Source organism: Clavelina lepadiformis, chromosome 8 (genome assembly GCF_947623445.1).
Source record: "Clavelina lepadiformis chromosome 8, kaClaLepa1.1, whole genome shotgun sequence".
Taxonomy (NCBI): Eukaryota; Metazoa; Chordata; class Ascidiacea; order Aplousobranchia; family Clavelinidae; genus Clavelina; species Clavelina lepadiformis.
In genome coordinates this window covers 6,024,349-6,040,548 of record NC_135247.1, presented here as the reverse complement: position 1 = coordinate 6,040,548, position 16,200 = coordinate 6,024,349, and the positions used below count along the sequence as shown (strand labels likewise).

The window sequence follows — 16,200 nt, the reverse complement described above, 5'->3', positions numbered from 1 at the left end:
AAAGGTCCTGGGTTGAATAGTCCGTGGTTTGAAAGGTCCGTGGGTTGGAAGTTCCGTGGGTTGAATCGTCCGTGGGTTGAATCGTCCTCGGGTTGAATCGTCTGGAGTTGAATCGTCCGTGGGTTGAATCGACCTAGAACGGAAATCTATAGCTTTAGCCAAAAAATGGAGAGATATATAAAACCATGCGGTTTTCTTAGACAGAATTATTCAGATTGGTTTCTCCAAAAAAAGCAAACGAGGACAATGTTATTCCGTGCTTTGTTGATTCTCGACTTTTCATGTCCGGGCAACACTTTGCGTAAGTTATTAGGCTACATTTGATATAAAGTTATTGTTATCACATTCGTTCAGATTATATTACGTCAATTTTCAGGTAATAAAATAATCCCCGCTTAATAGACCACCCTTGAGAATTGCCAAATCTGCCCGAAAAAAGGGGTTTCTCTGACAATGAGAGCTGTTTGAGGTGTAAAAATGGTTGAATACCCTAAAAGAAAATTCACGCACATTTCGAAATCAGCGTTTTTGTATTTGCATTTACGGTACATTCCTGTCCCTATTGCAGTTTTCAAAAAAAATAATTGATCAATTTTTGGCAGTTAACTTTTGCTTTTGGTTGCAAGCTGCACGACGAATACATGGTTCGACAGCAGGGAACAATATTCGAGCTAAACGTGTGTCAATACGTGTCAAGCAGCTTACAGCATCAGTAGAGCTTTGGCAGCAGGGACAACTTTTCATATCAACCGCATTTTGTCATGAGGTTTCAAATTGCTCTAATAATCGGTGAACTTATAAGAAAAAAACCATTGTTTGTTTCGTATCAGCGAAAACTGCCCATATAACACGCAGATTGACCTATAACCCGATGCTTTTATTAAGCGGAATTTACTGTGTATAGGGAGTATTTATTTAACATTAATGTTGCTTTTTCAGCCACCCAGCTTAAGGTTGCTCACCCTATGCATGTGCTTACCATGGCCAAGAAACTTGCATTCTTGGTGGAGCTGGGGCTTATGTAGGACAATTTCCACTTCAGGTAAACTGTCATTAGTAAATGCAGATTATAATAGTGCACGGTTGCTGAAAGACCCAAAAGCCGATCTCTTACTGTACTGTTTGTGATCTACAAGCATCCATTCAAGAATATATGGTCGATATTTTGCGGCGGTTCTCTTATTGCTATACTAACCACACGTCATGACAGCAGCTCACTGTCAAATAACGTAAGAAAAAATATTCCATGCAGCTTGACGTTTAATGTTACTTGACAAATAAAAAAGTCTAACAAAAACATCAAGAATACAAGTTTGATTTTAGAGCTGGCGGTACATGCAATCTCTATTAGTCCTCTGCAGTCTTGCGTTAATGCAGTCGATTTTCATGTACAATTGTACATTGAAAGTTTAAAAGTATAAAATGAAAAAAATTATAAAAAAACTTTGTAAAAACATTATAATATTTATGTAATATAATGTAATTAATGGATAATATAGCAATCAATGGCGTACGGAAGGGGAGGGAGTTTTGGAATTAAAACCTCTTCCATTCATTGGCACGATATATGTAAAAAGTACGGTATCTATCATTAAATGAATCATGTGACCTCGCAAGACCCTCTCCATGATACTTTTTGCTTAACGGTACTCTAATAGGCCTATATATAATAGCGTCTAAGATATTTATTGTGATAAAGTATTTGTGTGAAAATGCAAAAAGAGTTTTTCTAGCGGGAAAAGTAAAGTTCGTGGACGAATATGTATAATATAATTCCTGTATAAACATATAGAAGCTTCAACACTGGTCCTTGTATATACAGTAGCGCCAGCTAAATCTATAGACAGATCACCTGTGTTCACTCAACACTCATTTCTGCGCATTGTTTCTCGGTTTGTGTCGTCAGAATCAATGGAATGAAAGTGTCTACCGCTATTTTCAGTATTATTGTATCATTTCGTTTATTTATACCAATTAATGAATCTGAACCAATAGTGTATAGCCTAAACCAGGGATGTCCAACCTGCGGCCCGCGGGCCACAGTGCGGCCAGCCTGAAATTTTTGTGGGGCCCGCTAGTCATTTTCACTCCGAATACTTTGATAACTGATATTGTTAAAGGAGTTAATTTCATCAATTTTTCTTGAAAATTAATAGCTTCTGCGGCCCATTGAATTATTTCAAGTGACGATGCGGCCCACTATAATAAAAGGTTGGACATCCCTGGCCTAAACAGTAGCATTTTTAGTGTTCCGTGAAAACCTCTGATTTCCAGGCTAAACAGCGCATCTTATGTGTACACTTTCACTTTCTCACGTGATACTTACTGTATATGCTTTGTTCCAAAACCAAAAAATACCCAAACATTTTTTTTAATTCCTAAACGCAACAACCCAGTGGAAAGTTAACCATGAAATATGTCACTATACTAGGCTACCTTAACAAAAATGTGTAACTTAGAAATATGTTTAATGGCATCACACATCACGTCACAGGGGTTATATTTAAAACATCATTGTCTTATCAGAATTAAGTATTTTATTTATAAGTGTGTAATTGGTATGTCGTTTTGTAGATAATTAATCTATTTTATCTATCAGGTTAATAGATTACCAAACATTTTGCTAAAACGCTCACTCTTACATCTACGTTTTCAGCTCATGGCTAACAAAATATATTAGTCGCTAAGAGCCTTTAGCAACTATTAGCGGGATAAAGTTTTCCAGGCATATCCCAGAAGTTCATCTTCGATTGAGCGGACCCTTGACTTGTATTAATTTCTTTGTTAGAAAAACTAATACAATTACAAATGCACAGTTCAGGATTGCTTGGATATTACTGCATGTGCCAAGCGCTTACCACTAAGTTGTTTATAGAATTATAACTTTAAACTATCACTACAGCCTACGGGTACATGCGCAACATTTCTGTTGAGTATATTTCATTGAATCATCAGTCGTTTCTGTTATTCTTGGATCGAGTAAATGAATGCAACCCATACAAACGGTTTCTATAAGCCTGCAAGGGTAAAAGATTTTAGTAATAAAGCATGGCAAAATCATTCTATTACAATAGGAATAAAGCTTGATGACTCAAAACAGAGTTGCACTTATCCAAGAGCAAGTTCCGATACCAACATTTCTCTGCATTACAAGAGGTGCAACAGTATCCAGTGTTTGACTACGGTGACGTGTGACATACACATATTTAGCAATAACCCATCGGTTTCAAATTGCTGTGTGAAAGTCAGCAGCTGATGATGGGCGCAGTATCCTTTGCTTATCTTCGATCCTTTTAGAATATAAGGAAGTGAGCTATTTTGTTTATTTACGTACTTTATGTACTTGCCTGAGAATACTTCTCACGCTCGGAAAAGCAGCAAACACTGCAAAAAGAACGAGTAAAACACGAAATAGCGATAAGCAGTTATCACTTCTTCAAACGAATAGGCCTACTTTATAGAGTCGATCTAAGTTTTTATAAGTTTTTATACTGCAAGTTTTATAAGTTTTTATACTCGTTTCACACTGCATTCGATTTGTCATTACTTTGAGTGTACAATGAGACTTTTAAGGGCACTGTTAACAGCTGTATGTCTTTATAATTTTCATTGCCATAACTGCATCTCAGCACACATTGCTAACATTGTACATATTGTCAGTAAAGTTGTTAACCGGTACCATTTTATTGTAATAAAACAGGTGTCGCCACAACGAAGAACGACGCAATTTCACACGCTCGAACAAAGCTTGAAACGATCAACCTTGCATGTTTCTCACGGACGAAAATAGCGGTAATTTGTAGCTTAAGTAAACAACTGGAAAGTTATATAAAACCATGCGGTTTTGTAAGACAGAATTATTCGGATTGGTTTCTCCAAGAATAGCAAACGAGGACAATGTATTTCTGCGCTTTCCTGGTTCTCGCCTTTTCATGTCTGGGCAACACTTTGCGTAAGTTGTTGTTAGGCTACATTTTACAAAAAGTTATCGTTATCAGATATTCTTATGTTATTGTATAAATTTACATATAAGACGAAAAATCAGTTAACATTACTCGCTACGCTTTCAGCCACCCAGCTTCAGGTTGCTCATCCCATGTATGCTTACCATAACCAAGAAACTCGCATTGTTGGTGGAGCGGAGTCTGAAGCAGGCAAATTTCCATGGCAGGTAAACTGTGATTATTAAGTGCTGAATAAGTATTCGAAATAACGCTGGGCTGCTGAAAGACCAGAAAACCGACCGCTTACTTAATTATTTCTGGCCTACAGGCATCACTTCAGCAATACGGCAGACATTTTTGTGGCGGTTCTCTTATTGGTGCTAACTACGTCATGACAGCAGCGCACTGTGAAATAACGTAAGCAAAAATATTCCATACAGCTTGACGTTGCTTGACGAGTAAGAGTTTACCAAGAACATCAACAGGGCAAATTTGTTTTCAGGGCTGGCGTTACAGTCAATCTCGGAGCAGTTGACTACCATAATCCAGAACAGACGATTAATCAAGTGAAATTCACCCCTCACCCTGAGTACAATTCAAACACTTTCGACTACGATTATGCTGTTATCACAATGCAGAAAGCGGCAATTCTGGGTGGAAATGTAATTCTAACAAAATTTGCTGAAATTTGTTTTCGAACATTTCCGTCTTGTATATTTTACATGGCGCTAACAAGAGCATTTGATAAACCAGTGTTAAGCATTGAAAAATTAAAACATTTCTGTTTTTATTGCTAATAAGGTGAACACTATCAAGTTGGCGGATGCAGGAAAAGAGTACTCTGGAATGGCTTCAACTTCTGGATGGGGATACACCACCCAGTTCAGTATGTTAACGTTATTATAAAGTATTAAAAATACTAAGAAATTTATTATACGCTAGTAGCGATAAAATCCTTGAAATATTCTTTGAAAGCATAACACAACAGCAAAGAGAAGAAGCATTTGGTACTTCGTGTACTATAAACTTGTAGCAATGCAGAAACTTTTACCATATTTCACAGGCGATATTTGATATCAAGTCTTATATTTAGTTCAGTCTACACCGGACATAATGAAGTATACAGATATCCCATTGGTGTCTCAAGCTGATTGCCAAAGTGTATGGGGATCAGTGATTGAAATTACTAACCGAATCCAATGTGCTGGAGGAAACGGCGTCGTCAGCTCTTGCATGGTACGTTAAAAGGTTAAAAGCGAATATTTCATTATGAAATTGTTTGAACGCTGAATGGGTTTTCTGGCTGGCTGTCACTATTTCACGGGAAACACTTTGTACATTGGAAGCTTATACTTTTCACAGCGTCTTGTTAACTTAGCTTAGATTTTTAACATAGAAATCTAAATCTATCTTCTTATCTAAATTTAACTTCAGTTAAACCCTATAGCTAAAATCAACTTTTTGTGTGCCCTTTCTCCAACCACCTGTAACTCTATTAATATTTTTAAATATTTCCAATGTATTTTAGTAACTATTCAGCAAAAAAACATTCAAATCTTGCTAATAAAAGTTTCGCGTCGAAACAGAGCTAACAAATGCATGAACGACATGTAACACAAATAATGGAAAGTATATTAATGCACAAAATTGCGTTTATCTTATAGCATGACCACTTAGGTAGGTTTTGATGCATTGATCTTGGTAGCGTGCATAGTGCTGAAACCAATTGTAAGAAAGAGGGCCAAATGATTTCCTTGAAAATGAAAAATTTTGGTCCCAAATCGATTCAGTACTCAAGTGGTATAAGCTTATAAAAGCTATACTAATACCATTACACAACGATTTGAATTTATAAAAAGCATTTTTTGCATTAAGCTACGGCTACGAGACGTGGAATACTTTGATGTCGACTAATGAAGGGTATTTAAACAAAGTATGGTTCAAACCAAATTTTGCTTTTACCTGCATTCAACATAGAACACGTAAATCATATTTAACTAAACCAGGCGTTTCAAATAAAGCTATATTTTCTGTCACATCATAACTATAAACGCGGACATATGAAATGCTCATGACAACGCGTAAGCCAATAGATTTTATAGTTACTGCTGAACACAACAGATAATTAGAAGTTCTTTTGCGCCCCGCGACAGCTTCAAAGCTTTTTTCTATACTGATGGAAGAAACATCGATATATCCTATACCTCTTTCACCTGACTGAAATACAGAAATCCATCTTTAGGGGTCTTTCATAGGGTTAGGAGACTAAAAGGAGAATCTTATTAGTCTACTATACTTGAACAAACTGCATGAAAATTGCGTATTTGCAAAACAGTTAGCCCATTTTTACTCCGACTTATCTATGTATAGCCTACCTGTGACGTCATAATAACCAATATTCAGTATTTACTCTGTTGTTAAGGTTGTCCTTATAGCTTGAATCAACTGTTTAATAAACGATTTCGTGAAGCACTTTACTAGCATTCATTTGCTTCAACGCAGGGAGATTCTGGTGGCCCACTTACCGTTCAAGATGGAGGTGAAACCATTCTCATTGGAGCGGTTTCCTGGGTGCAAAGCAATTGCAGTCCAAACTATCCCGGGGGATACGCGAAAATCTCCGCTGTCAGATCGTGGATCGATGAAATTATAACAGTATAACATAATACAGTATAGCCTACTGGTCCATATGATATGAATATATCGTAATGTCATATTCAAATACAGAAAGGAAGTGAATTGAAAAGAAAATTGTCTGCGTTACTTAAACATGTATCTACAGCAAGCTTTAGTTATATACATGTAGCCACGAGCCATAATAGATAAAAAAAATCCTAATTTAAAAAGTGGAATAAAATAAGGAGAAAAATTTTCACAAGTAAAATTGAGTTTGAAGGAAATAGCCAAATCATACGTCACGTCTTTCGAGTTTCACAGTGTTTGAGTTCATTGTCACACCCTGCAGGCTGTGGTTTATACATTTCTTACCGCCAACGCGTCATACCCTGCAGCCTCCTACCTAACCTACCTACCCGTCATACCTCCTCGTTGTCAGACCGTGCAGTTAGGGATGTGCAAAATAGAACAATTTACTATTCTAGAATAAGAAATTTTCGAATCCAGAATTTCGAATTTTATTTTGGAATAGCTCGAAACCAATAACTAATGCACTTGTTTTTCACAAATATCTGGTATAAGACACTATATTAGAGGTTCTTTTATTAAATTCTTGCTGTAACTTGTCTAGCATTTTCCCCACTGAAAATAGTTAAATTGGGCATTTTTTAAAAATGTGCAATATGATCAGAGTAAATTTATATAAATAAAACATTTCGGGATGAATTCACACAGAGGTTTTTGACAATAGCTTTTACCTTTGTTTCACATAAACAGTTCCCTCCCTCCCCGGCTTAATTAAGTTAAGCAAATGGAACAAGCGCTCGAGAGAAACCTGTGGGGATCCATAGTACAAAAACGCCATTTAAATGCTCATTTCTCTTTTTACTCTTGGCTTTGCTTGCAATAAACGACGCCAACTTTTGACCTCAAATTACACGGGATTTTTCAAAACTAGACGCAAGCTTTAACAGCGATAATAAATTAATTATATAAACAGCAAGAAATCGGAGCATAAATATCGTAGACTTAATGTTTGCGTGCGACGTTGTGTCGGTCAAGTAAAAGCAGCAGTAAAACACTTCTGGGCAGCAGCTTTTATGAAATAAAAGGTATGTGATGTCAAAAAAATAAAATAAAACTTTCCAAACTGGATGCAAATCAGGAATTGCTTCCAATGCGTAGCAAACTTTTTTACTGAATACGAGCTTGCTGCCAAAAAAGTCGGTCAAATCCATTTAAGCGACCGAACGTCTCCTAGAAATAGAATCATCGATCGATCGAAGACAAGAGAAAATATTATGATAGTCTCTACTCTATTAAGGACAAGAAACAATAATACATACTGCTGATTTATATGAACTAATGTCGTTTGTGATCACTTAACAATTAACGCCTTATGCACAGATATTTGCAGCAGTATGACCAAGACTTGATGACCAATTTCATCATGGTTTGCCAGAATTGTTTGACGAAAACGTTTTTTCTCTGATACATATGACGTTGAGCATATAGTTCAAATGAATAATGATAAACAAGTGTAACAAGTATCACTGGCAAGATTGTATGGTGTTGGTGGTTTTAAATTGTTCGAACATGTTTAGAACACACAACAATGTAAATCTGTTAAGGAGAAAGTAATAGTTGTACATTGTTTACTTCATAATTACTGATTATTCCTAACTTTAGGAGAAACTGCCTGTAGCAAGTATTCGACAATGAGCATGTGGCTGTGGTAAACACTTCTAGAAACAGAAATGTTATAATATAATCCATTAGCATTAACGAGTATATTAAATTAAAATCGGTGATTATGAATAAATATTTATTAAATGTCGGTTTCAATGAGTAAAATTCTCCCCATTTAAATAAAATGTTGGTGAAACGTCTATCTCTACGTTATACACTATACCAGGGGTGGGCAAATTTGTTCAATGAAAGAGTCACTTGCGGAAAAATATAAACACCAGCGAGCCCGAAAATCAGTAATGATTGTCAATTTGGTTATTATACTATTAGTAGTCATTTTGGGATATTACTTTTTAACTAAAAGACCCATAAAAACATGTTGGTGAGGTGCATTTTGACAACCTTTGCAATATAGTATAGAATCTATACCTGAAAACAATGTCGGAATCGATGTCTAGTGTTACGTCATAAACGAAATCCTGGCCTAAATAAAGAAAAACTACACAGAAACTTTCATAAACGGTACTCTTGGTAGCCTTTACATTTTTTGGAATTTTACGATTCGACTAGAAGAGCCACAAAAAACATGCCGGAGAGCCGCAGTTTGCCCACGTCTGCACTATACGAAAATGGAACAATTTTCATGGTTTAAGTTTTAACAGGAAAATTTAACGTTGTATGCTTCAATATTTTTACAGTAACGCTATACGTAAATGAACTTTCTTAAGCTGAAAGAATCAAATTCATGTTTTTTCTTAACGAATGAAGTTGAGAATACTGGGAAAGGTTTGTAACTTCTTTACTTGCCTTTAATAATGCAAACGATAAGCAGAATATAGGCGATCAATACAGTAGAAGGTATTTACTTTGCCGTTTATTTCAAATCAAAGAAAGCTTTTTATGTATTATTGTTCGCATTTTTATTGGGAACAATAATGAGAACAATATTGTTTGCACGGCGAAAGTGACCAATAGTTCAAGCACGCGAATTAGTCAGCTGGTGCAGGGTTGCCAATCACTTTTCATGTCAAATGCTGTCAAGCGTTGTTCAACAGAAGAAAAGATATTTTCCAAACCAGCTCTCAACAATTAAAATATTTACCTTTAGGTTTTATCTCATCTAAATGAGCACATTTCTCCTTTTTCTATGACGTAATCGACTAGATTTGATGAAAGTTCAAGACCAAAAACAAGAGAGGTGAAAAGCAAAGAAGAAACTGGTGGAATTGATAAAAAAGTATGACTTCCGTTGTTGCAGTATATAAACAGAAGCAGAACTAACTCAAATCAGCATCTTGTAGCTGCGTAGTCAAACTGTTGACATTTGACAGGCAATAAGTGCTCGAGGAGGGCAAGGAAGAGTTGTTTAATAACTGGCAAAAATGGGATTCGTTTTTGAAATAAATGCCAAAACTTTGCACATTTGTATATGCTTATGCGTACGTGCACAGACCTATAAACCGTACCTATAAATCAGAGGTGACGAACATGCGGCCCGCAAAAGAATCTTGTGCGGCCCGCAAATCGGTTTGACAATCGCTCTTGCGTGGCGAAGCATTCCGGCGAGACTAGCAATCTTGAACTTTCTTTGACTTGTTTCTAATCTTTGCGCAATGCGATATCTAAAGCTGATAGCACAATTGAGCCGCAGCAGTATGTCTTCAATAGATTGCCGCACTCAACCGATGTATTTTTTTGCGGCCGCGGGAGCAGCTAAAAACCTGCTGATTGAAGGGATTGCACTTAAATGTTAATTATTATGCGAAATTTTACAGGTTTTCTAAGTTGTTACTTGTTATTCTGTTAATTTTCAACTATAATTGGCAGTTTACTTCGATGTCTTCAGCAAAGAAAAGAAATATGGCAGATGAAAAAAGAATATTTCAAAATAAATGGACTGATATGTTTTTTTTGTATCGAGGAAAGAGGAAAACCGTTTTTTTTTAGTACAAATAGCCGCTCTAGCGCTAGCAAGATTTCATAGTATGACTAAAAAGTTTAGCGGCCCGCTTACTCAGCTGTAACTGACAAAGTCGCCCGCGACAGCAAATAGGTTCGTCACTCCTGCTATAGATGTATTACAATTATAAAATCAAATGCATTAAAATCGCCATATTTTTAAGAAAAAAGTTATGCGTCTGAATTCTGAATGCAGATACCATTTTGTATGAAACAGTTTCCAACAATCGACAACGATCATATTTTATGAACGGTATATATATATTTTTTAAATTCTTTCAGCGAATATAAAATTTCGGTTGGATAACCTTTATTTATTTAAGGATACGATTTTTAACCTTTACTTATACAAAAACCAGTACAATATACTTCTACTGAAAGTGTAATAATGTTAATCTTATTTTTATCAGTTTACTTGATTTATTAAAGAAGTAAGTTCTTGAAAAGCTTTATCGATAGCCCGAGCAATGCTGCTTAGCAACACTTTGTCTCTCGTTTTTGTTTTGTTGTGTCCCGCTTTGTCTTTGTCAAGTAAGTGATGTTTCTTGTAAAATACGATTTCTGCTTTGTAGATCGATAAGAAGTAAAACTTCGCAATATTGTTATGTTAAAGAATCTTAAACCAACTAACGTCATAGCGTTTTGTTCTTTTGTGGATATTTTAAAATAAACCACGCTTTGCGTTTGTGATGTTACAGATGGTCTGAAACTAAGAAAATGCTTTGGTTCCAATTCGGGACTGTCATTTAGTGAAGATCGCGATTATCATTACACGAGGTTGGTCGCAAGATACAGTAACTGCAAACTTGTTCAAGGAAACCTGGAACTGACTGGATTGGAAGAACCTGGCTTAGACCTATCGTTTCTGCAAGTAAGTGTTCCATAAATTTCACTCCTTTAAAGTTTTTTCGTAATCGCATTGTCCAAACTTTTACTGCTACGAGTTTGATTGTAAAATTGCAAGTTTGATATGTCAAAATTAATAGCCAAACAATTTGTTTGCTTTTTGTTTAGAATATAGAAGAAGTTACTGGTTACGTCTTAATAGCCCTCAATCACTTACCTATCATTCCGCTGAAAAACCTGAAGGTTATACGTGGCCGTGAGTTGTTTGAAGGAAAGTATTCGCTCTTTGTGAAGTACAACTACAACATAACAACTCCTAGCGATGGTCTGAGGGAATTGCGGTAAGCATTTGTCTATTACTTGAGTCAGTGTCTTATTATACAGTAATCGTGTGATACATGACATTGTAGGTCACCTGAATTTTGCACATTAAGTTACTGCACAGTGCACGGTTGGGGCTAATGGTAAACCTATGAATTGACACTTCAAACATGTCAAGTTTTCCTCGAAATTGTCCAGATTAAATTCGCTGACTGAGGTAATCCGAGGAAACGTGATCATCGACCACAACCAACAGCTCTGCTTCATGGACACAATTCACTGGGACGACATACTCAATCCAGTGCAACGACGAACTGGTGACTGGATCTATCAAATAGGAAATGACAACAAGGAACCGAGCCAATGTTTGTAAAGTGTAAATTTTAATACCAATGTTTATTCGGTTTACAATTTGTCATAGTTTCAGCTTTAGGGCGGATGAGAAAGTCATGCGATAAGGCAAGACCACAATTTTACAAGAAATGGTCGTTATCGCAATAGTGATAAAATTGGCCGGAAATATGTTTCTCTACGATTCATTTTTCCAATAAGCGAACGTGTACTACAAAATAAGATGGCGTTCTACAATAGGCCACATGGTACCGTGGTATAGCATGTAGCTTGCCTAAGACAAACATGTCCTGTTAAAGACGGTAAATTGCAGCTGAATTCTGGGACTCTCCCCAAAACCACTTTCTCCCAAGCACAATTAACTCGTATAATATTATTCTTCACGTTTAAGGTGAGCGTCATCATGTTGCACTTGTTTTTGACCTGTATCTGTTACGTTTCTCCCTTGCGGCCGATTGCGCGTTTCTGTGGTTAATTAAGCACTTGTGTCTTTTTATCGACGTGTGTCCGACAAGTAGTTGCACTGACAGTTTTGTATTGGAGCTCCTGAGATGAGCTGTGTGAAGACAAACTTGACTTAACTGCTTTTAAATAAAACATGTGCCTGTAATTCTAAGAGTGAGAACAGCAAAACGTAACAATCACAACGTTACAACGCAAATTGTTATAAGATTGTTTTAAAAGATTAAGAGTCGTCAACAGCTTAAATTTATTATTTCAAGAAAAAAGATGTTTAATATAATTATCTTACGTTTGATGTTTCAGGTGCTCGGTGCAGTGGGTCGTGCGTGGCTGGTTGTTGGGCGGGAGGAAACGAAATGTGCCAGCAACGTGAGTTTTTATAAAAAGTTCAATAACAAAAACAAAACTTTTGAAATCATAAACTTGAGTTGACAACCTTGCGCAAACCTTAGAGCAATGCTCATCGGAGTGCGGCGATGCCAGATGTCGTGGACCGACGCCTAACGATTGTTGTCATTCTGAGTGTGCGGCTGGCTGTAACGGCCCCACGGCCAGTGATTGCACGGTAAACATTGTTTCCTTGAGACAACGCACCTTTAAGGAACAAGAAACTATTTCGAACCTATTTTTTGTCAGGCATGCCTTCACGTAAACAACGGTGGTTCGTGTGCATTTGCTTGCCCCCCGGAATTCTTCTACGACGCTCAATCCTTTCGTAACGTTCCAAACCCCGGGTTCAAATACCGCTACGTTGACCAATGCGTCGATAATTGTCCAAGTATGTAGGTCTAGTTTCATGACATCATACTGCTTCCAGTGTGACGTAATTGCTTGCAAATGTTCTCTGCAAAAACGTCAAGGGATAGATAGAATTGTTCACAATTTTGCACTTGAAGGTTTTTAAACTATTACATTTGTATTATCCTTGCCGTCTATTATCTGCTTAACCGGTTAGCTAAAAGACAATCAGATACTAATTACATCTTATTGATTTTGGAACTGACCCCACATAACATGTGATTATTTGTGACATCACAATCTCCACAGGCAATCTTCTCATTGACGGCAACGCCTGCGTCAAATCGTGCAGAATAGGTTTCCATAGCAACGGGGAAGGGAAATGTATTCCATGCATAGGGGGAGCGTGCGACAAAGGTAGGCTATTGTGCTATATGTACAGGCTATTTATGATGTCGAAAAAAATAATAACGAAATCTGAGAATAATGTTATTTCATGTAGAATGTTTTGGAGTTGGTCAAGCGAATGGACCACTTGCTAATGCGATTTCTGTCGATTCTTCGAACGTTCATCACTTTGAAGGCTGCACCATTGTCAAGGGAAACATCATTTTTGAAACTTTTGCTTTTTCTGGGTGAGCACGGGTTAATTTTCGTTTTTATTTGTTTGACGACTTTCCTCGTCGGATAACTTACGCTTTCATCCAATTTTATCTTTCAAAATGCATATACTTTCTAATAACACGACTTTTGTGCGATGCAATTACGTAATATCGTACAATTCTTTCAGGATATGGGGTGATTTTTCATAATTATTATGACGTTACAATTAAAAGTATACTGTATGTGCTCCTCACAGTGACCTTTATACCGGAGTGCTGCCCATGAATGCCTCTCAACTGACGGCATTTAAGGACGTCAAAACTATAACTGGTACGCAAAATACCCCTGATGCATAAGTAAACCTGATATTTTTGTAATACTGTAGGTGCACTATCGTTTAATAATTTAAAATTAAATACTGTTAGTTCAAGCAGCTATTGTGGGTTTTTTCAAGGTTACCTCTACATTGTAACCTGGCCGAAGGAACTCTCAGATTTTGCAGTCTTTAAAAGTTTAGAAACAATCGGGGGAATTGATTTGTTCGGAGAGAAAATGGCTCTTGTCATTCAAGATAACACAAGTCCGGTTGGACCATTTTCTCTTGATCAGGTAAAGTGGGAAACAGTTGGAAATAAAAAGTAGGCTTATGCTGATTGGCGTCCATGATTTTCTTAAAGGATAAAATCAGTACGGCCCCGGGATTAAAATCAATAAATATAGAAATAAAACCACAGCGCAAATGTTATTCAATTAAATTGCAGAATTGCTAAACAGAAACCTATCCAAAATCTTCTCTTCTTTGTCTCGCAAAATAATGACGTCATAATTGTGTCTGTGTGTCTAGATTACGTCATTGGGATTTAATTCATTGCGTGCAATAAATCATGGCAACGTTTACATCGGATACTGCCAGAACCTTTGCTATGACAAATTGCTCAATTGGACGTCTGTCATACATCACCCAGTCCAGTCCAGGGCCTTTCGCAATGGTGTTTTGCTTTCAAGAAACGGACGAAGCAAGCAATGTAAGTTTCTGCGATAAGCCTAAGTGGGATCTTTTTGTGCTTTCATTAACTTTTTTCAGGCAATTCCGCAAACTGCGATCCAGAATGTGATTTAAACGGCTGCTGGGGACCAGGCCCCGTCCGATGCTTTCAATGTTCCCATTACTCGTATCAAGGGTCCTGTTTGAAGTCTTGCCCAAAGTCAGGAGTATACGCTGACCATAATGGTATGGTATTGGTGAATACAATTAATAAACGTAGGCAGGATTCTAATTTAGTAAGAAACAGCCGATATCAAGGATTATTCCTAACCTAAGCCCTAAGCAGACAAACCTTTTTTTGATCAGAGAACAAATTTCATTTTAACCAGATTTAACTTATAACTTGAAGTTATTACAATTAATTAACTGCCCTGACTTGGCTTTGTTCTGTTTTCTTTGCAGAGAAAAAATGCAAACCTTGTCACTCTATTTGCGACGGTTTGTGCTACGGCAGTGGACCTTTCCAATGCACAACCACAGTACATTTGCAACACTAAATGCAACGACGAATGACGCCAAACGTATTTTGAAGTAATCTTGCAAACGCTTTTTTTTCTGTATAATAATCCAAATATTTTGCAACAATTTTTTATGCGTATACCAATAAATAAGCTTGCATTTGGTGAATGTGAAGGCTTTAGTTAAACAAGATGATACTAAGTTACTTGTTTAAAAGTAGGCACACTATATAGAATTAGGTACAATGTTTTCTGCACGATGCATGCTCAGGGCTTGCATATAATTTTCATCGCAGCATTTCGTATTCTGGCTCGCGCAATAAACTTGAAAGTAAAACACGATACATGTTACGGGACATCCCCTGTTTCGATGATAACATTTTCTGGCGAAAAAGCCAACAATTTTTCAGATGTAGACCACGGGTTCAAAAATACAATACTTCAGCGTGCGCGATAATGATTTGTAGTGTTTATAACGCAAACATTAAGCTTCAGACAAATGAAACACATGTAAAATTCATGTAGGCTCACTACATAAAAAAGGTCCGTTAAAGAGACTATGCTCTAGCTCAGTGGTTCTCAACCTTCTGATCTTGGCGGACCCCTTTTGCTGCTGTCAAAGCAGTGGCGGACCCCTGAAGTTTAAGCAAACTAAGGGTTCTGAGACTGCACTTAAATGTTTCTTTGCTTAGTTTTACTTAATAGTCTTGGTGCACAACTGCGCTATTCATTCAAAATAACATCAAACTATGCGGATATTTTTACTTAAAATCACTGTATCCAGCTGTCTTCTCGTATAATCCGCAATCTAGTGCATCACAATAGGCCTTCCCTGCGAGTGATAAATCTCAATAAGCTTTTTGTATTGTCCCATCACAATAGGAAATTAAGCAAATGTTCAAGCCTATTTCAAAAAGCAATGATAAACAGCAAAAATTTTTTAAAAAACTTGTACTTTATGTTGCAAATTTCGAAGTTCTCACGGACCAACTGAAAACGTTTCGCGGACCCCCAGGGGTCCGCGGACCGCCGGTTGAGAACCACTGCTCTAGCTTAAGTTCAAAAGCATCTCTGTTATTTGAACAATTGAATTAGGTGGATATTGGGTGATTAGGTGTTGTTGATAAAAATTGAATGAGGTGTTCAAAAGCAACGTCAAAGACAATTT

At 36.9% G+C, this 16,200-nt stretch overlaps 2 protein-coding genes and 1 long non-coding RNA gene across 4 annotated transcripts; all 3 read left to right on the top strand.

Moving 5' to 3' along the window:
* Positions 1–1,667: 1,667 nt before the first annotated feature.
* On the top strand, positions 1,668–3,880 carry LOC143469807 (uncharacterized). 2 transcript variants are annotated; one of them, XR_013119219.1, is made up of 3 exons: positions 1,668–3,308; positions 3,701–3,792; positions 3,856–3,880. It is a non-coding gene; the product is annotated as an uncharacterized LOC143469807 (long non-coding RNA). The 2 variants fall into 2 exon arrangements; XR_013119218.1 differs by having other exon boundaries at positions 1,668–3,792.
* On the top strand, positions 3,856–6,692 carry LOC143469806 (chymotrypsinogen A-like). Its single transcript, XM_076967628.1, has 7 exons — positions 3,856–3,952; positions 4,071–4,171; positions 4,273–4,361; positions 4,447–4,606; positions 4,746–4,830; positions 5,038–5,180; positions 6,447–6,692. Exons 1-7 carry the CDS (start codon positions 3,898–3,900, stop codon positions 6,603–6,605), a joined length of 792 nt encoding a protein of 263 aa, XP_076823743.1. The 5' UTR covers positions 3,856–3,897; the 3' UTR covers positions 6,606–6,692.
* Positions 6,693–10,397: 3,705 nt separating this feature from the next.
* LOC143469091 (receptor tyrosine-protein kinase erbB-3-like) lies at positions 10,398–15,197 on the top strand. Its single transcript, XM_076966652.1, has 15 exons — positions 10,398–10,461; positions 10,619–10,739; positions 10,907–11,079; positions 11,223–11,395; positions 11,574–11,740; positions 12,492–12,557; positions 12,641–12,753; positions 12,825–12,966; positions 13,236–13,343; positions 13,429–13,561; positions 13,786–13,859; positions 13,984–14,138; positions 14,374–14,554; positions 14,614–14,760; positions 14,977–15,197. Exons 2-15 carry the CDS (start codon positions 10,676–10,678, stop codon positions 15,069–15,071), a joined length of 1,791 nt encoding a protein of 596 aa, XP_076822767.1. The 5' UTR covers positions 10,398–10,461; positions 10,619–10,675; the 3' UTR covers positions 15,072–15,197.
* Positions 15,198–16,200: the final 1,003 nt, after the last annotated feature.